This window comes from Oryzias latipes, chromosome 17 (genome assembly GCF_053564925.1).
Source record: "Oryzias latipes strain Hd-rR chromosome 17, Olatipes_Hd-rR_3.1".
NCBI lineage: Eukaryota > Metazoa > Chordata > Actinopteri > Beloniformes > Adrianichthyidae > Oryzias > Oryzias latipes.
This window is the reverse complement of record NC_136253.1, coordinates 30314623-30334552: the sequence shown is the minus strand read 5'-3', so window position 1 is coordinate 30334552 and position 19930 is coordinate 30314623. Positions and strand designations below refer to the sequence as shown.

The 19930-nt window shown below is 41.8% G+C and overlaps 1 protein-coding gene across 9 annotated transcripts in view; it reads left to right on the top strand.

The window, feature by feature from the left end:
- The first annotated feature begins 204 nt into the window (after nt 1–204).
- Nucleotides 205–19930, top strand: part of znf521 (zinc finger protein 521) — a 97846-nt gene continuing 78120 nt past the window's right edge. For 5 of the 9 annotated variants that reach the window (XM_078935404.1, XM_023965489.2, XM_023965487.2 and 2 more), the window contains exons 1-3: nt 379–1140; nt 7526–7582; nt 15374–15574. In XM_078935404.1, the coding sequence (XP_078791530.1) occupies nt 1101–1140; nt 7526–7582; nt 15374–15574 (298 nt within the window). In that variant the 5' untranslated portion in view covers nt 379–1100. Of the gene's footprint in view, nt 1141–7525; nt 7583–15373; nt 15575–19930 lie in introns of all 9 variants that reach the window. The other 4 variants (XM_078935403.1, XM_078935401.1, XM_078935406.1 and 1 more) reach the window with 3 other exon arrangements.

Genomic DNA, 19930 nt, shown 5'->3' with positions numbered 1-19930 from the left:
CCTGAATCAGTGTGTGCATATGCTCACAGGCGCTCAAACCTCTTCTCTGCTTAACCGTTTCCACCAGAAGGGGGACCAGTCCGTCTGCCGTTCACCGAGAGAGGCCGACGGCGAGCAGAGGCAGAGGAGGCGCCAGGGTGAGAAAGCAAGCCGACTCCGGGTTTAGAGTTCGACTCCGGATCCGGGGATCAGTAGATCCAGCATCCACATCTTGCCACGATCCCCAGGATTTTAATCATGCCTCTCTGTCTGTGTGTGAGTGCAGGCAGGCTGACAATGATTTCCTCAGTGATTACGTACAGAGCGAGTCCCTGCGGGGTAGGGGCCCCCTCTGGAGCCATCCTGATGGCTTTGGGGGCCTTGCTTCCATTTTCCATTATTATGTGGACTACCGGAGCGACAGCGCAGTCCAAGACCTTGCAGGTTTGTGATGAGGAGGGAGCTTCCATCTTCTCTCTGCTTCTTCATCCTCTTTTAAGAGCAATTTAGACGTAGACTTAGATCAGATTCCGAACCTAATTCATGATTAGCTGACTGGAGTGAGAAAAGGAAGAGTCGGCAATAGTTTTGATGCTGTTAGGTGGACATGAATTGAAAAGTGCTATTATCATTTTTCCTCATTTTTTTAAATTTCTTTTTGGTTTTGTTGAATTTTTGCACTCTCGCAGGAGGCGTTTTACTCATGTCTTTCTCCCGCCGATGCATTTGAGATGAGAGGCGAAAAGCAAATATTGCGCTTTTATCTCCAAACGGGCATCAAGCCCGCACGCGCGCGCGTTTTCCCGGAGAATGGACGCGAATGACGGGATTGCTAGATCCTCACACTTTTCCCCGATACCCAGCTCAGCTGAACACAGTCGCCCGGATACCGATCGGGCTAATTGGATTTTGTAACATCCACCTACTCATCACAAATAGTAGGAAACTCGTGTCCAGACCGCGCGGCCATCCACGCAAGGCTAAGTTGCATCGTTCTGTGATGGTAAACAGACGCGGCTGGTTTTGGTCAGGGAATTTCACAGAGACTGCGCCTTTAGACTATCCCGTCCGACACGAATTTTATCAGGCAGAAACTGAGCAACTTCAGCGTTTTCTGTAGGATGTCGCGCCGCAAGCAAGCGAAACCAAGATCCCTGAAAGGTAAGTGAATGTTTTCTGGTTCCCAGAACATTTGCTTTTGAGGAGATTGGCAACGGACATGATAAGAGGGCACTTGAAATGTGACTGTCTCCCCTTTTTGAGCGCATTTTCAGCTGTTCCTCATGTTTTGTTGAGCTTTTAAAGCGACAGCTCCTGACATTGCATCGGGTGGAGGAGGCTTTTCGATTTTCTTTTTTTTCTGTTTGTTTGGAGTTTTATCCCCCGACTGTGTCGTGGTTGATGGTGAAAGTGCACTGGCAGGGCACGGAGGACGCAGCGCGCAACAGCGCGGCGCGCCGCTGGCTCCACATCTGGATGCGCTAAAGACGCTCGGAGCTTGAGCCGTCTGATGGAATGGGGCGCAGAGTCACGTGACACCACCTCCCTCTCTCTGAGCAAACTTAAGGTGGAAACATTTTATATGTTTGGGGGTTGGAATGGGAGGGCCGTGCACGCGCGTCCACGGCCCTCCCATTCCAAATCTTCCAAAATTTGGAAAATGTTTGGGAAACTAATAAAAGTTCAAAAAATCTGGATCAGTCAGTTGGAACGCGTAAAACTGTTGAATTTTGACAGATATTTTTTGATATTAATGAAACAAAATAATCAAACTTTATAATTTCATTATATTTATTCTTTTTTTTCCATTTTATGTTGGTTTTGTTACTCCCTCGCCCTTCTCTTTAACAGTTGCTTTGCTGGTAACTTGACCCGCCATTTGTCACTGTGTGTAAGAAAGGGGGAGTGAGAGTGAAAATAGAGTCAGACAAACCTCACACACACACACACCCACACACATACACACACATACAAACACACATATATATATATATATATATATATATATATATATATATATATATATATATATTACCTTTCTGGATAGCATTTTTAGGATCTGCAGGGTTTTAGAGGTTGAGCTCCAGTTCATCTGGCAGGCATTGCATCTTGCTCAGCAAATAATTGTCCACAATTTCACATTCCCAGCTTGTGGTCCATGGTCCTCTTTTTCTCTTTCTCTTCTTTTCGTGCCTCGGAAGGCTTCATGTCTCAAAGGAAGATTACATGGTCTGCAGTTGTACATTCATGCAGCCACCATTTTAAATCAATACTCAGGAGAAGGTGGAAATGTGAGTGCATGTACATCTTAAAATTGTGACATTCTGCCTCCATGCAGACCTGCACTGCTCTATCACAGTAAACAGCTCTATACATAGATTTTCTATTTTCCTAGGCCATATTGTTATTGACTAATTTGTTTATTTGTCTTTTTGTAAGTTTGTGAGGCATTTGCTATTCTCAAAAGACATATCACTTAAAAATAATTGTCTCCTGCCAACATGCTTACATGCCACAAGTGTGTGCGTGAGAAAGTGTGTGAGCATTCGAAGAAACAAAAGAACAAAAAAAAACATCTGTTTGGATTCGTGAACATCTATATGTGCGACAGAGGGGAATGCAGAGTGAGCAAATCAGTATGCAAATGAAGTCAGAGTGATGACATTGTTTGTTTAGTAATTGTCACCAAAACTTAAATTGAAAAATGTAAAGCGCTGACTTCCATGTCTTCTTCCTGACTGCTGGAGCAGAGCAAAAATGCAGATACGTCAGAGATATTTCCCTGTTTTGGAAGGGACCCAAGCAAGGCCAGGCAGATGTTATTTATTGTTCTTTGTCTGTTTCTTCCCTTTGGGACAGAGACGCGCTCATTCAGATGTCCATAATAACTTTACTTGTCAATTTTAAACCAGTTGCTTGACGCTGCGTTCCTCCTCACAGTTAGCAAACTAAAGTGTTTATTTTATCTGTAGGTTTTTTTTTAAACGTCTTTTATATAGTGGCACATGTAGTTTGGACCTCTATTTATTTTCCTTCTATATTTGTGATGCCCAGGTGCAGACATGTTTGTGCTTGTGTCTGAATGGTTGTGGGTTTCACGGTTTAGGGTTTCACCCTCATAGGAAGTGGACCGTGACGGTGTGGACTGTCCATTTTTGTCCAGAAAGAACAAGTTGGTCTCTGTATATTAGGGAATAAACAAAATGAAGGTAAAATAGGCATCTGGCGTTGGGTTTGAAGGACTTGTGTGAAAAGTATGGACGTGATGCGCATAGAGGAGATGAGAAAATAATGCTGTGACAGTTGGCACTCCTTTTTTCCCGAGAGAATGCCCGACACACACCCACTTTCTCAGCACTGGCTGCTCGTGGGAGTCAGAGGTTATGTTTTGAGCCCCATCGAAAAAGGAAAAGGGCAACATTACAAGTCCCGTTTCAATTAAGTCTGAGAGACAGATCCGGCTGTGTTATTGCTTGGGGGAATAAATGGCACAGGACGAGACCATGCATCATTCGCTTATATGCAAACACTTCACCCCAGCCACTGACATTTACTCAATCCTGAGCCTCTACATTTCTCAACTGTAGGCACACTGTAATTTTGTTTTGATGCGCAGTGGCTTTGGGTCAGCACATTGCCTCAGTCAGTGGTGAGCAGCGAGGAAAGCCGATCTCACTCCCCAAATCTTGCATGATGACTGCCACGTTGCCTGTCCAGCTATGCTCCCTGAATTATGTGAGACTGGGTTGATATTTTCATTTGGAGTGCAAATGACACACTCAAGTCCCAGCAGTGATGTGTTCATTGGCTGAGGAGGAAGTTTCCAGGTCTGTCATTTGCATATATAAATATATTTTCTGCACCATTTCCTGTAAGTATCGCAATTGTCCTGAAGTCGGGACTGTGTCATGTACACCCTAAATATTTAATGCACTTGAAAAGCAGACATTTCCTCTCACTTGGGTGAACTCTGAGGGTTTAGCTTAGCTTTCATGATAGAAAACTTTACTTTTTACCTCTTACAACATGTGGATTTTTTTTAAATGTTGAGATCTAATTGAAAAAAAAGCCTGTTTTAATTTCAATCAACATTATTTACGTTATGTAAGCTGAATTTCCTATCTTAAGTCAGAAAAACTGGAAAAATCCCTTAAAAGCACGGGTCTATTGACGTGTAATAGGCAGCACTAATCTTCAGTGTCTTTGTAACAGCTCGTCTCGCTCTTTATTGTAAAAAAAAAGCTGCATATGAAATGTATTGAAAGATGCAAAATCATCTTGCTCTGTCTTTATTTACCGTACCTTCTCCTCTAAAGTTTATCAGAAAATTGCAGTATTTTGCGTTTTCTTTGCAATTAATGATCTATAGCATAACACCCATTAACACTTTTCTAATGTGACACAAAAATATAGCTAAGAATTATCATTAAGGAAATTATGACGGAGCCATGAAAAATCCCATTAGCGCGGCTGTCAGTGCTCTTGACATGCAGCTCGGTGCGTTGGACTGGGTGTCGCGGGAGCTGGCCGATATCTCTCCTCATTCCGTGGCATGTGTCTCTCTTGTTGTCATGGATTGTCTGCCACATGGAGACAGACTTGTGATCCAAAAACAGCCATGAATTTGCACAACTGCTGCATCATAAGGCTCCCACATGAACACATAAAGAAACCCCAAAAACGTTACAGAAACAGACAGTTTAGACAAGGAGCTTTTTGTTTTATGACTTTCTTTAAAAAACACCTAGTAATTAAAAATGGTACTCTACCTATTAACACAGTCTTTTATTGCAAATTATTTATGACACCAATCACTAGTTCAAATAATGCTCATTAAGAAAGCTATTCATGTGCGGTTTGCATCCTCCCCCCTCCTTTTTTGGCCCTAATTGAGGAGGGTTGACCTCTTGACCCGAGCTAAATTGAGTTGTAGTCCCTGTGGCGAGTGTCTCCTTCCCGGTCAGTCAGGGCGGATTACACAGCCATTGTGTTGGGAACTGTATCGTCCAAGCAGCCTGTAACCAAGCAGATGAGTCACGCATATCCAAGAACACACTAAGGGCTTTTGTGTGTGTGTGTGTGTGTGTGAGATACTCATTCACAGCAGCAGACGCACACAAATATGTGATAATCCTTGCGTAAAATCACAGAACATCAAGAGTATTCACACATCTTTGCATGCATGCACACACGCACATGCTCTTCACTCTGTTTTCTTACGCAGGAGGATTTTATTTGATGCAGTAAAAAAATGTTCTGGACTGGTGTCCATTTTTCGGTTATATCATTTACATTATTTCTGCCAACCTTATTTATATTTTTATTTTTGTATTCGTCTTACACGTCTGCAGAAATTCCTCAATAGGAATAAGAATATCTAAAAAATTATACAATGATGGTTACTAATTGTTCAGTTTTTATGTGAGGCCAGTGTGTTAATCAGAGGCCGGTAATGGTGCACCGCTGGGTTGACGTTTTAAAAGTCGACAGCGGCTTGCTGTAATGATCCCTCTTGTCTTTTGTATTGTATTAGCAAAACCTAGCAGTGTGATTACAGTTTGTCTCCACTTTGGTGATACACACTACCTTGTCAAACATTAATTAACTGATAGCAGCGATGCATTCACATCAGTGTGGACTGAGCTTTAATCAGCTGGAGTCATTATGAGATGATCATAAACGTGAGAATATCTGGATGAAAAGTGCTCGGCTATTTATATTTGTACAGTTCCGGTTGTTGATGGTATGCTCAGCTTGTATCAAACATCATAGGAGCTCGCCCCTCGCTTGACAGCTCACCCTTCCTGATTGCTCCTACTTAACTATTAATTATCAAGCAGACAGGTGCAAATGAGAAAAGAATTTATGCAGCGATGGAAGTTGTTTACTTTAAATGACAAAACTTTTAATAAGTTCACAGTGGTGACAAATCATCGCAAACTGCTGTAATATTTAAGTTCTTATTGCATTGTAAAATAGAATTTTCTGCCTGAACTCCCACATCTCACCAGCGGTGACAGTAATCAAAACAAAAACTCCAGCTCCCACCACCAATCTCTGATAGAACCATGGGGGATTTATTAGGACCCCCTATCCCTTGCCCATTTAAATGATCCTAGATGCACGGCGCTCAACAGTGCTGGAGAAACTCATTAAACTCCCAGGGCGTCAGTCACCAAGGCCTTCTTTTGCAGGACAAGTTTTCTGTGTTGGCTGATGCAGTCATTTGTGACTCTGAGGGATACATGATCTCTGCAAGGCCTATGACCCTTGGTTTAGCCTGTCTTCACTCTTTATCAAGTTCGGTCTTTCCTAAACCTATATGATGCACATATAGTTGATTGCAGATCTTTCCGTAGTTTGTTATATAATTCCCGGTGGATGCACATTTTGGTTCAGGCATGCCCTGACATCAAACAAAGTTGCTCTGCCAGTGTTCAGAAACAGCTCCACACTTGCCTCATTTATTTTTCACTGAGGTTTGTCACCCGGCTTGACTTAGAATTGTTCTCGTCTGAGAAAAAGTCTTCTGCCACCATAGGATTCCACCTCAATTATGCAAAGTACAGGATATTTTGTGCGATTATAAAAGTGCGCCAATTTTTACATTGGCAGTCACTGCCATACTCCCTTACTGGGAGATCCTGTCAGACTCCCCCCTCCTTCCTCTTTGCCCAGGAAAATGAAAGGCTATAAAGAAGAGACATAATGGAGAATGCATTTCAACTGCAGGGGTGGAACACAGAGGCGTATGAAGCCCTCAGTGAGACCCTCATTTTACATGGAACAGGTGGGAGACTCTTTTGTTCTCTTCCCGCTGTTAAAATCCATTTCATTTCTTGTAGTTGACATGCCACGAGGAAGTCTCACCACTTCCAAAAAGGCTCCAAAGTAAAAGGGTCCTATTTTTTTTACTAAACAGAAGTCATGTTTTTCAAGGCCAGAGCTGTTGTCAGACAGTCAAAAGAGGTGCCACTCACCTAATGAGCAGCTCTTAAAGCATCTCTGTTGTCGCATACCTAATTTCAGAGTAGAAGCACTTTACTTTGAGTCTTTTGCCATGAGTATTTTACTGTGTGGTTTGTACATGATTTCCGAGCATGGTCAACTTTAAGAAAATCCATGTTTACATTTATCTTTACAGATTTATCACTTTACTATTTATCCATCTAATCCAGCCACATACTTTCCCTTTTCCTGATGTAGTCATCAAGGTGATTTTTTTTTTTTGGTCACTGCCGGTGTTGAGAGGATATTCTAGGCTAGGGCTGTTCATTATTTATCATATCTTTACCCAGTCCAATATGTTATTTACATGGGTGGCTGTTTGCCTTGATGCCAAACATCATGCATATGAAAGACTTGTGCGGATTCCCAAACCACAGGTTGAGCTGTCGAAAGCAGATGAAATCTCCTGGCGTTTCCTTATGGAAATTCTCAATAGTAAATAATACAAGAGAAGGAAATCTCAATGTGTCGAAGTTGTTTTTCACCATTAACTGTTTCTTTCCCTCCTGTCTCTCCCCTTCTTCTCTCTTTCTGGCAGTAGAAGACAATGTGACAGAGGACCAGCACAGTCCCGGGCAGACTGCCATTCCAAGCGGTAATGCTCCATTTCATATTTCATCGTTTTCGCCTGGAAAGTGGATCATTCATGTAGTGTGGGTGCGTGTCTGTCTGTATAGTCTTTGCTGAGGGGCCCGAATGTTGAAAAAGTATCCAGTTTTGGAGGTTTTTCATGTTGTAAATGCTGCAGACTGCATGTTTGTTGCTTGCATGCAAAAGGGCAGTTGCTGCCTCCTCTTTTGTTTGTGTGGTGGCTGTGCAGGTGCGCTCACTTCCATACTTGTGTTTTTGTGTGTTCTTGCTGTTTTTTTTGTGTTCCCCACTCTTTGTTTCGAAACCCCCGGTATGGTGTAGAATAAAGCTGTGCAGATGAATGTGTCCTGTCTCCACACGTGCCATTCACAGTGGCCCTCCAGGAACAGAGCGGTAATTCAGGTCAGGCTAGAAGAAAGCCCCCTATGAATGAAGCCTTCTCCTGATGCACCACACAGTATATTTTCATTTCATTTGTCTCTGGTAAAGGTTAAGTCTCAGGCGGGGTTATTTTAAACCCGATATGGATGGTTTTGCCCAGCAGGCTGGGGACCCTGGGTACACCTCGAATGCCACATTAGTCCAACATTTACTCATAGTTGCATGCATAACTACAGCAGAGTCCCGCTCTCCTCTGCTGCCTGTACATTTGTAATCTCAATTTTGCTATCATATTGTGCCATATTTAGACAAAGGAAGGTTAATACCTGTAATACCTTGCTTCAAAGAGGCTGGTTTTGGACCGTTATCTTTAAATTTCTGACAAAGAGCAGAGCAATTCCCAACTGCAGCCATTGTAATTTGTATCAATGGGCAATGGTAGGTACTTCTTAGAAAAGAAACGGCCTCCTTTGCCCCTCTAACCCTCAACTCAAGGGATGGAGGACTGGGGATAAGAGACTGACTTGCCTTGGAGACCTGCTGTCATCCAGAGCCAAAGCAGAGCTAATGAGTGTGCCTGATTGCAACGACCCCCTCAGACACACGAATCTCCCCTTTTTCCGTCCCCGCACCACCTCTTTCTCTGGAGTGAGGGGAGACAGCCACCACATGATCGATGTCTGCCTGTGGAGAAATCAGGAGGGCACACAAATTAATTTCCTACTTTCCTCATTTGACTTCATTCAACTGATTTATTTTTAAACCGCCCTCTCATGGCCAGCGAGAAAAGACTTATTTGTTGCACGAAACTTTTCAGCTCCCATGTCTCACATACCCAACAACTTTTCAGTAGTTAAAATGTTTCGTCAAACTCTGTGGCTACAGCAGTAATTCCACCTTGTGGCATTTTTAAATTTAAAAGCAACTTTAAAAGCAGCAGAAAGGCTCGGCGTTTGCTGCGTTTGTTACTTTGACAGACGTGCCCACAATAGCCGCCAGACTTTTGACAAGCAAAAGGCTTAATCAGACACGCAGTCAAGACCTACCTCATAAGTAGACCCCCAGTTGTGGTCCTCTGCGATGCTGCAAGCAGCCCCACATCCCGCTCCTCATTCATGTTTGATATGTAGCAGAAGCAAAGGAGAAATGCTAACAAAAGAAGCCCTCTTAACAGATAGACGGTGGTATTATGCATCATATAGAGGGCTAGGAACAGTGTGATTTTTGAGATTTAATGAGGCAGTGTGCTTTTTTTTGTCTTGTCTTGAGCAAGCTTAAGATGTGCAGCTTTACCAGAGCCTGCCTGTGTGTAATTATAACCACATGTTCCATCCTAAAATATAAAAAGATGTCTACATTTTCCTGTTTGCTCTTGATAATATTAGATGGAGTCTTCTTGTCTTCCCTTTTTTGTAGAGTCTTTCAGCTTTCTTAAAGTGGAGTTGACTCTGGCAATCAGAGGAGCTCCGGAGATCTGAAGAGTTGTCTAGGTGCAGTAGAGTAGAGTAGTGCAGCGTTGTGTTGCAGCATCTCTGACTGAGGTTGAGGCTGCCCACAGATCAATGCGCTGCAGGGCTTGCTACAGCAAGACGAGGAAGGGACTCTTTCACTCCACCACTTCAGAAAATCATATTCTCTATTATTCATTTCCTTTGATGTTTCCCTGCACTAATGGCATAGCGAGGCGCTCCGTTCAATATTATCACTCCCAGTGAGGGATCCAGTAAGACAGAAAGAAAGAGCATTTGGTATATTCAAATGTTGTTTCTCATTCAGCTGCTTTGATTTCCTTTCTCCCTTGCTCGCTTATATCTTTTTCCTGTGACAAGATTTTAATGGCGGATGATGTCGCCTGTGTACCTGTGCTGCTTTCGTCATGCCGTTTCACAGTTTGCCTGAATTGTAAACGCTTGGAAGGCATACTTCATAAACACTCCAATTTATTCGTAATAATTAAGAAGGTGGGTAATGTGTTTAGAGCTTTAAGAGAGGCAGCTTTTTGACAAACACATTTTTTTGCTCACATTTCAAACGGATCCACTTGTTAAACTATAATTAGTTTTTAATATAAATGTAAGGGGGCCAGAGGCGGATAAACTGCACGACCGTAGGAACACAAAGCCCTCCTGCTTTCCGAATAAACTCTTGACAATCACTAACAATCTAGCAAGTGTCAGGCTCCCAGCTTCGTCGTATGATCATGACATTCTTTAACGATGGGGGATCAGTGGATGTGACAATTCAAGTGGAGATTTCCTAAATCCCATCCACACAGAAGGAGGATGCACTCACAAGCCCACGTGGCATTAGACTTGTAGCCTGACCTATATATGTTGGGTGCTCCGCAGAAGTTTTAGATTTTTAAATAATGAGGTGCCAGCAAGCTTGTGAAGGTTATTCAATCTTAATGTCCTCCTATTCCTGACAGCCTCCCTCACTCTGATAAAGGAGTGCGCTCACCTTTGATCAGGCCCGCCAACACGTGTCGACAGAAGCTGCTCGCTGGTTAAAATAAATTCTTAATTTGAACTTGGGGGTGGGTGGTTGCAGGGCGGGTTGCCAGGGAGGGAACAGCATAAAGATTAGGATCTCTTGAAATTTATAAGAAAAAATGGTAACGATGGGTGTGCTTGTGATATTTTGACACAAATTCTTTCATTGCGCAAAAAAAGCTCTGTCAAGGTTAAGACTTACATGCTGTTTTCTGTGTTTGGAGCATAGCCCTCAGTGCTACACTTTCTATTCTCACACACAGAAAAAAATGTCCTCCAAAAAACACGTTACAAAATATAGAATGCAAGATGTTTTTCCCTTGTTATAAGTGAAAAGATCTGCCAATGGAACTATTTGAATTTGATTTGAAATAAGTCATAATGTCCTGCTCTTAAGACAAAAATGTTATCCCTAAAGTAAGTACATTTACACTTATCCAAGTACGTTTTCCTCAACAATATCATATTTTAACAATTGTCCAACTATCCTTTTGATTTATTTATCTATTTGACAAATACAGGACAGAAACATTGTTACAGTTTCAGATGCAACCAATGCCATGTCCACAGACCAGCTAGCTAATAGCTAATTTGCAGACCAGGTCCAGGAGACACAATAAACAGTTACAAACAGTCAAACAAATATATGGGCATCAACACATTACAATTACAATACATATAATACAGAATATTTAAAAAAAAATAAACAAACAAGTTATCTTCAGACCAGTTAAAATAGTACAAGACTTTCTCATTTTAAGATAAAGTTGTCAAAGTTGTATGTAAATTATAAGTCAAAAAACTAGTTTCATTTGAGATATTACTAAAAATAACATGTTTTCAAGATTACTCATCATGATATTCAAGATTTATTGTTTAAAAAAAGTTATTACATCCTAATGAAATGTTTCTAGTAAGTTAGTTGTGTCTTATTTCAACTGTAATACAATATTTTAAATAGAAACTACACAAGAAAAATCATTGAGATTTTGTATTTTTGAAATTTAGGATTGTGTCTTAATTTTACTCCCTTTTTTTGGGTATGAATCTACAAATTTAGTCTTTTTTAGGGGCTTTTAGCTTACAGTCACACACAGTTTAGAGGCAGAATTCTTGATTAAAGTGAACTTTTTAGCTGCATTGTCTCTTTCAATAGCTTACTATTATTTCTCTTCATTCTTCCGAGTTCACGCTCTTCTCTTTTCCCTGTGGTCACTGTTTTTACCTGTCTCAGTGTGTGGGCCAGACCAAGGGGGATGAGAGTGGGACCTCCTCTCTGCGAGGGACCACAGGTCCCTGGTGGGGCTAATGGAGCGGAGAAAAGAATATCAATTAAAAGGCTATAAATATTTAAGAGGAGAAATATTCAATAATAAAAGGGTGGGGGGGTCCAGGAGACTATTCAACTCTTAAGATGAAAGTTGTGGTGGGATAAATGTCACCAGGCACCACAAGTGTGATAAATGCATTCGGACTCCGTAAGATATTACAGAGCAGTAAAGGTGACAATCACCTCTCAGATCCACACATTTTATTAGTGCAATATCAATGTGCTTTTAGTCTTGTAAAGATGTGAAATTCATCTTTGGAAATCTTTCTGTAAGGTCTTCATTATACCCCCGCCACTACACCACCCTGGCCCCTGCATGAATAATTTGTCAGTCACAGCTATGATCTTTCTTTGAGCTGCTTTCATCAGAATACGAATGAGCGGGTAACCTGTTCTGCCTCTCAGAATGCTGCAGCAATGCTGTCATGTTGATTACCAAAGGTGACGCAGGTGTTTGGCCAGAGGAAAAACCCTCAATGTGTTGCACGTTTTCTCAGCAATATTCCACATATGATTGTCGGCCAGCACAAGCGTGCCGCTATCGATCCGCTGTCCATCCTTTAGAGACTGGTGGAGGAGAATGTCCTGATCTGATGGATTACTATATGAGGCCCAGATGCACAGGAACCTGAGTATTGATGTGGCTCTTTAATCCCCGGGTTGGACGTGACCTTGCTGTGTCAAGCCCCCCGCAGACACAGGCACGGTTTCAACCCCCCGTCCTCCACATCACAGCAGCCGAGGTCACTCAGATCGCCACACTGACCTGGCTTGGCTTTGCAGGAAGCCACTCAGCTTTAGCTTGTCATCCAGACTAGGAAAAATATATGGCAAATGCATAAACATCAAATGTTTTCTTATTTGTTCTTGCAAACCTGAAGACACTTATTGAAGCAGCATATTTATTTTACGTTTTGCTTCCAAACTAACAAAATCAAGCCACAGCAAAAACCGAATCTTATTTCATGAAAACATTTCTTACTTCCTGTCTTGCATAAAAATAATCTTATTGATAAGGTTTTTCAATGGCAAAATAATCTTAGTTGAAGTGAAATTCTGAGTGACTATATTATTTTTCTTATTTTAATAGAAAAATAAGGATTCTTGGTAAACCTTATGCTACATTCACATTGGGTTTGTGATGTGTTTAAGAACAAGCTGAACGTGGGTTCTTGAACGCGCTTTTAGCATACGGTGTTCACGCTGTTGGTGCCCGATATTAACCAACGTTGGTGCAAAATTTCGAAGCGATGCAAATCTTGTGAATCATTGCTCTAAGCTTTTTCTTTCACATTTTTCGATACATGAAAAACTTTGTGTCATATTTCCAGCTGAACAGAAACCACAATTATTAATTTCTCCTCCGTGATCACTTCTCAAACGGTTGGCTTTTCCGTGAATTAAAAAGGACTCTACCCATACGTCATTACCAAAGCCAAAGCCTAGATTAATCAAAGTTTAACTGGTTTAACTTTCAACGTGCATTCATTGGCTGCCCGTTTTTGCACGTAGAGCCTGAAAAAAAATGTAAAACGTTGCGTTGAGATGAATGAATGGGAGAGTTTTGAACACAAAAGCATTAAACGCGCATACATGTGGGTTTACATAGATTTTTCATTTAAAGTTATTGCTTGCATTAATTGGTATGAGGCATTAGCAAAAAGTAGCAGGATACTTGAAGTTTTACATTTTATATACCATCTATATATTATAAACTTAAAATGTTCCAATTTTGTCTGAAGAAGTATTCAGTTAGTATACATCCCATAGTAAATTTACTACATGCAGTATAGGATGTATACTAACTGAATACGCTAGTTATACAATGGCTACACTATAGTATACTTGCTATAGTTAAACTCTAGTATTGATTTGTGGCTCTTGATTTTAAGAATTTTATATTTTTTCTTGGGGGGCCTTTTTTTTTGCTGCAAAAATCATGAAGGTTTCGAAAAGCTCATCCATAGACTCCCCATAAACAAAGAAATGGAGAATTTAACTTTTGATTGCAGACAACATACTCTGAGTCTGCCTGTGGTTGGATGAATCATAACTCTATATTATATGGCTTTTGGCCTCAGTCAAAAGCGCGTCCCTGAGAGCAAGAAAGGCCCGCATCTGTGAGGATTGGGTTGGGATTTTCATTTTCTTGAAACACCTTCTGTTCTGCACAGTCCCAACGGGAACCACAGTGGTGATATTTTTAGAGGGCATGTTCCGAGAGCCTCGGTCGCCAAGAGGGAAGGACAATGGAGGGTGTGATGTTACATCAATGCTTGGCGCAAATGGGGGAAAGGAAAAATCCTGGGTGGCCTTGATGAGTTCTGGAACGCCTCTCCTCAAGGAATTTCACAGTTTAAGGGCACCCTACAGATGAGGGTGTAAAATGGCTGCTGTACACCCACACTCATAGGTACTTGTGCCATGTGCTCCTTGCCCTCAGGCTTTGGTAATGGCCTGCTTGGTTGAACAAAAAAAATTAAAAAACAAAGAAAAAATCAGTCTTTTCAGGTTCTCCATCAGATTTCAGACAAGCAACAGAGCACTTCTTTTTAGTGGGGCTTAAAATGGCTGACATTAAAAGCTCTTTCCCCCCACAAGCATGACTGGGGTGACATGATTGTTTGATTGTAAGTATGGCTTTTTAATCAGTGTTATTGTTAAGGGTAATGGTCACAGCAGGGGAGAAAGAGTGCTTCAGGCCATGCTCAGTATTTATAAGATGCTGCAAACTGCACAGATTCTTGTTTTTTTCATTTTCTGCAATAAAATGTGGATGTTGCACTGCAAGCGAGCAATGCGAGGTTTTATTTGTTGCCAGGATATTTTAGCATCATGTGAAGAACTTCAGATTAGACTGGCAATTTGAAAGATGCTTCCTATTCCTGGTTTGGATAGTCAGTGGCCCACCCCTGGCACTGCCGAGGCACAAAGCCAACGAGAGACAAAACTGCAGATGGATTGAAGAATATTGATGCGCGAGACCCGCGGCTGCCTGGGAGCAAGGCTGAATAATTTAAGGAAGTGCGTCGTGACGAAGTCTAACCCACAACAATCTCAGTTTTTATGTTTTACTAAGCTGCACTGCATACACCCAGAGTTCTGGTTCGATATCTGGATGAAATAGTAAAGTTGATCTCTTTTAGCAGATGCTGACTGATCCAGTTCAGCTCCCACTGGTGGAATTTCATATTTCTTTTGTCCAGCAAAACTGGAATCCCGGACTTATTAACTACACATATTCCCATCAGTCTAGTTTCATATACTGAAGTTTTGCTTGGGTGGAGCAAGGCAAACACGAGATAAAATCATTTCTAATAACAAGAGTGTGTTTGTGGGAGTGTGTTTGTTAGCATTCTGCCACCTTTTCTGCCCGAGTATTTCTCACCTCACCTGCCCAACATTCGTGTTATGCCATGAGTGGTTGAATTGCAGAGGTCCAAATTGAACCTGCATTGTTATTACAGCTTTTATTATTGTTTTTATTAAAGCCAGAGTCTGGAAATTCGTTTTATTGTCACCAAGAAAAAAACTATTGTACCTGACTGCGTGGGTCAGCCCTCTGACGGTGTATTTTCCTGTGGCTCCACAGACCCAGAGAGCGCCCTCGAGAGGGCAACGGAAGATGGTGAGGTTGGCCGACTGAGGAAGGGGCTGCTCTCTCCAGAGGAAAGAGAGGAGGGAGAGGAGGAGGACGAGGAGCCGGCACTGCACAGCTGCGACAGCTGCCGGCAGGTGTTCGAGTCGCTGAGCGATCTTACCGAACACAAGATTAATCAATGCCAGCTGACAGGTAAACAACGTTCAGCCCACCAAGCCTCCCCCTCCACTCTGCCACTCAGCTCCTCTTCCACTCCCACTCTTTCCCCATGTCTTCAACAGAGAATATTCCTCTCTATGTGTTATCTTTTACATCCATACATCTCTCTAGGTCATGTCATTTACAAATACGATCCCATGTGTCTTTAATTTACTTGCATTTCTGCCCTTAGTCAGTTTGACGTATCATGTGACAAGGGCATCTACACAACATTTTACTACACTAATTCCAACAGTGTGTTATTAACGTGCTGCTTCTTGGTCCAACAGTAACCACACCGCCAGCTGGAATCAAATCTTTGCTCCAGGAAAGTTCCTCAGCTGGTCCGGGTGTTAGCAATAGTGATACCGCATGGAGCTGAAGGAGATAGATGCCATTGGCAAACCGTGTCATTGACCTGTTGATGGATGAATGGAACTATAAATACCCTGACAAGGTGGCAGACAGGACTAATGATGTGAACTGAAGGTTTCCATGTGCTTTTAGTAGCCTCCCCGTCCAAACTGAGGGTGATGATTGGGGTCGCATTGAGACATGTCATCTGACACAGGTTTCCCAGAAGCACCGCATGAGATAGATAAGCTTTAGTAATAATTAGCTTTAAAAGTACGTAAGAGCTACCGCTGAACGTTTAAAGATAACAATACAGACCACTCAAATGTATTTTTGGCGTTTTTGACATGGACTTTATTTTTCTGATGATGAAGAAAATTAAGCTTAAAATTTGATTTCTGAGTATTGCTTTATTCAAATCGTTGATGCACTGCTAATGTTAGCTTGGGGTTTCAATGCTTAAGAAAATATAAATAAAAACAAGTCTGTTAGACTGAACTAAAAGAATACGTCTGAAAAATGGATAAGCAGAGGCCAGCGCTTATTTAAGACTATCCCTTTTCTTTTCACATATTAATCAATAATATTCCACATAGTTATATTTTCTTATTATGAGGATGGGAAGGAGAGGTGGGGTTGCTCAATGTCAATTTTGCAAACTCTAAGGTGAATTTCTAATGAATGAACTCCTGCCGCTCTGCAGAAATAGACTGTGAAACGATTGATATTTTTTAATTTTGGCTAAAAACCGCTTAATCCTAATTAAAAGACCACCCGGAAGGCTTTTAAAATAGGTCAAAAGACAATTGGAGTGGGTCTTTTGGAGAGTGCTATTCATGTTTGAAAACTTGAGTTTCCTAAAAATGTTTCCATTTCCAAAGTCATTGTAAACCTTAGCTTGAGTGTCTGTGGACAGTAAAAAAATTATACCGGCAGTTTGTCAAACTTAGAGCGTAATTTAGCCAGTACATTAATTTCACATGAATGTGCAGATGTGTTTATATCTACCATATGCGTGCCCCAAGGGCTCTCTTCAGCCTTCAGATTAAACAAAGAAAATTTGTCAGTTGACAAAAACTGTGAAAATCAATACACTGCTCACTTTTACCTCATACTAATAAAAGGTCTTTTGTTTTTAGGAAATTAAAGTTGGAAGTTTTTTTTCCAGTTTACCCACCTGCATCCATCAAAGCTTTATAATGTTGTCGGCCCGCTCCACAAACTTTGTGAAAACTAAAGAATTTGATATTAATAATAGGAAACGTCTTGTTTATGTGTCGCAACATCTAATTGTGGTCATGGCTGACTCAGCAATACTTTTTCAATAATTAAGCCTATCTTTTATAAATGCCAATCTTACAGACAAATAACTCCTAATTGTTCAATGATGGGGAAAAAACCCACACAGTTTAGAAAGGAGCCCCTGTGGAAACTAAACAAAAGAATGTAATTGCCATTAGGGTATTGTGATTGTGCAGAAAAAACTCTATTAGTATTCAAACACAGTGGGAGAAAAGAAACTTCTAGATGGCATACTAAGTACTTCGAATTTGTGTGTGTGTGTGTATTTTCTGGAATATGGGAGGAGATTTCCTATGTGGCATTATGTAGACATCCATGACCAATTAATCTGCCTTACATCAAGTCTCTACCCACAGATGGAGGCTTTATTAGAACCATTTTCTAATCAGCCACCAGCACCTGCTAAACTCCTCGTTTTCTACCATTTTAAATGTTTTATTTTTGGTAAACAAATTGCAGAGCTTGACTGGAACCAATCCACAAATGGAGATTTGCTTGCTGACAAACCTCAGCTCCTTCTCATCCAGCCAATAACTCGTAACCCACAAAACTCTTTTTTCTGGGATTCATTATGCTTGTGTGATATTCAGCACAGAAACCCGAGAGTGGTTAGAGGAGTGAGTGGGGTTCAAACACATCCGAACTGCATGTTGACCACGCCCGATGAACAGAGAAGAAAGATGTTACATGTCACCTCGATCAATGCAGCCTTTAGCTTCCCCTCTATCCGGCAGAGGTGTAACACCTTTCCATGCACTTAAGCTGTGACCACTGCAGTGCGCTAAGGGAGCGCATGGGTATGGATCGCCTTGTGTCCCCGATGCGATCGGTGCTATTGATCGGCCTAATGCTGGACTGCGGAGGAAGGCGAGAGACAGAGAGAGGCAGAAAGAGGGAGATGGGGAGAGGGAAAAAGAGAAGTAGAGAAAGTGCTGCAGGAATGCGTCCCCAGGGAGCACGTCTTGGGTTGGGGCAGGGCTTCAGGAATGCTCCCCAGGAGAGTCCCAGTGAAGGCTAGGGCAGGGCTGGAAGAATGCTCCTCTGGAGAGTAGAGAGAGGAGGCTGGCTGAGGAAGGGCTAGAAAAATGCTCCCCCAGAGCACCCCTTTTACTCTGGGGCAGAAGTAAAGGGGCTCTCCGGGGGGAGGGGGGAGTGCTCCCTCCCCCCCTCTGGCTCCAGGATGGCTGCAGATCAGGTTTCCATGTGGGGATCAGCATCCTGCCGACAGGGCTTTAGGCTGCCCTGGGGAGGAGACAGGAGGTTGGAGGCATAGCTATTCCACAGGCCTTTCCAAAAGCATTTCATAAACGCTTTGTCTTTCTCTTTCACCCTTTCTCTGCTCTATCTGTGCTCACTTGTTTCTTTTTTAAAGACCCGCTTGAAGTAAATTGTGATCTTTCTTATTAACATGTTTTTGTTGCATGTTTCTAAAGTGAGGGATACATATAAAGAAAATAAAGCTTAAAATTGCATTGCATTTCTGAGTATTTGTTAATTCAAATCATTGTGAATCAGGAGCAGATGGAAAAAAAAAGGTGTTTGAAAAAGCTTGTAGCAGTGAAGTAGGTGCTAGAGTCGGCAAGCCACATGCTCCCTACTTTACTCTATTCTGATCCATCCACTTGTAGACGACTAGATATATGCACGTCTTCATTTTCCTCCACGTCCGAGCTGACATCTGGTTCAAAACTAACTAAAGCTAGTTTTGATATCTCTTGACATTTTTGTTGCACCACTAATTTTAGGTTGGGGTTGTGAGTGTAAGCTAGCAGGAGAGTGCGAAAACAGAGAGCTCTCAGCAATGGGGAGCGGAAGGGGGAGTCAAAAGCAAAATTCTAATGAACTTGTGTCGCTCTGCAGAAACTATATCTTAAAAAAAACGACAGGTTTTTAGATTTTGCCTAAAAACGACAAAATCCTCATCAATAGACAATTGGGAACGCTTGTACAATATATCAAAAGATGATTGGAGTGAGACTTTAATGATTCGTCATGGAAACCGCATCCGTAGTTTGACTTTTGCTCTTAGTTGACACCTTCATATGTTAGATATGAGATTGGTAGGCAAGAAAACCTGCCTTTCAGACCCACACACCACGGAAACACTTTGCACCTTGTCTTTTTTTCCCAGTTTACTGGCTGGACCTCACTGTAAATAAAAATAACTCCTTCAATTCACAATTTAATTCAAGCATCTGTCAATTCAGTGCCTCTGAAAGTATTTGAGTAGGCTAGTGCACACATGGACCAGCAATTCTTTCATTACGAGCCCAGCAGCACCTTTTTCTTGTGTCCTTCACCAGAGGAGGAGCCTGGTTTCTGCCCCCAGAGAGAGAGTGTGCCCTGCTATTTTAACCCTCTGTGAGATGACCTTTTTAACAAGTGTCTTTCTCTGTTTTCCTGCTGGCCACTGTACGGGCAAACAGAGCATGTCTTCTGCTTCCCTTAGATAAAGGAATCAATCAGAGAGGGTACACCAGAGAAACGGTGGCCGATAACTGGGCGATGTATGGATTTGTATTATGTAGATTTCCCCTTTTTGTATCCCTGTAGACACAGCAGAATGCATTTGAATTCAATAAAAGTACATTTCATTTTTATGAGAGAAATACAAATGAAACACTAATACTTTGTGAGAAACAATAACATCCTGACATGGAGATGGGGTGACTAATGTGATTGAAGGAGTTTAGA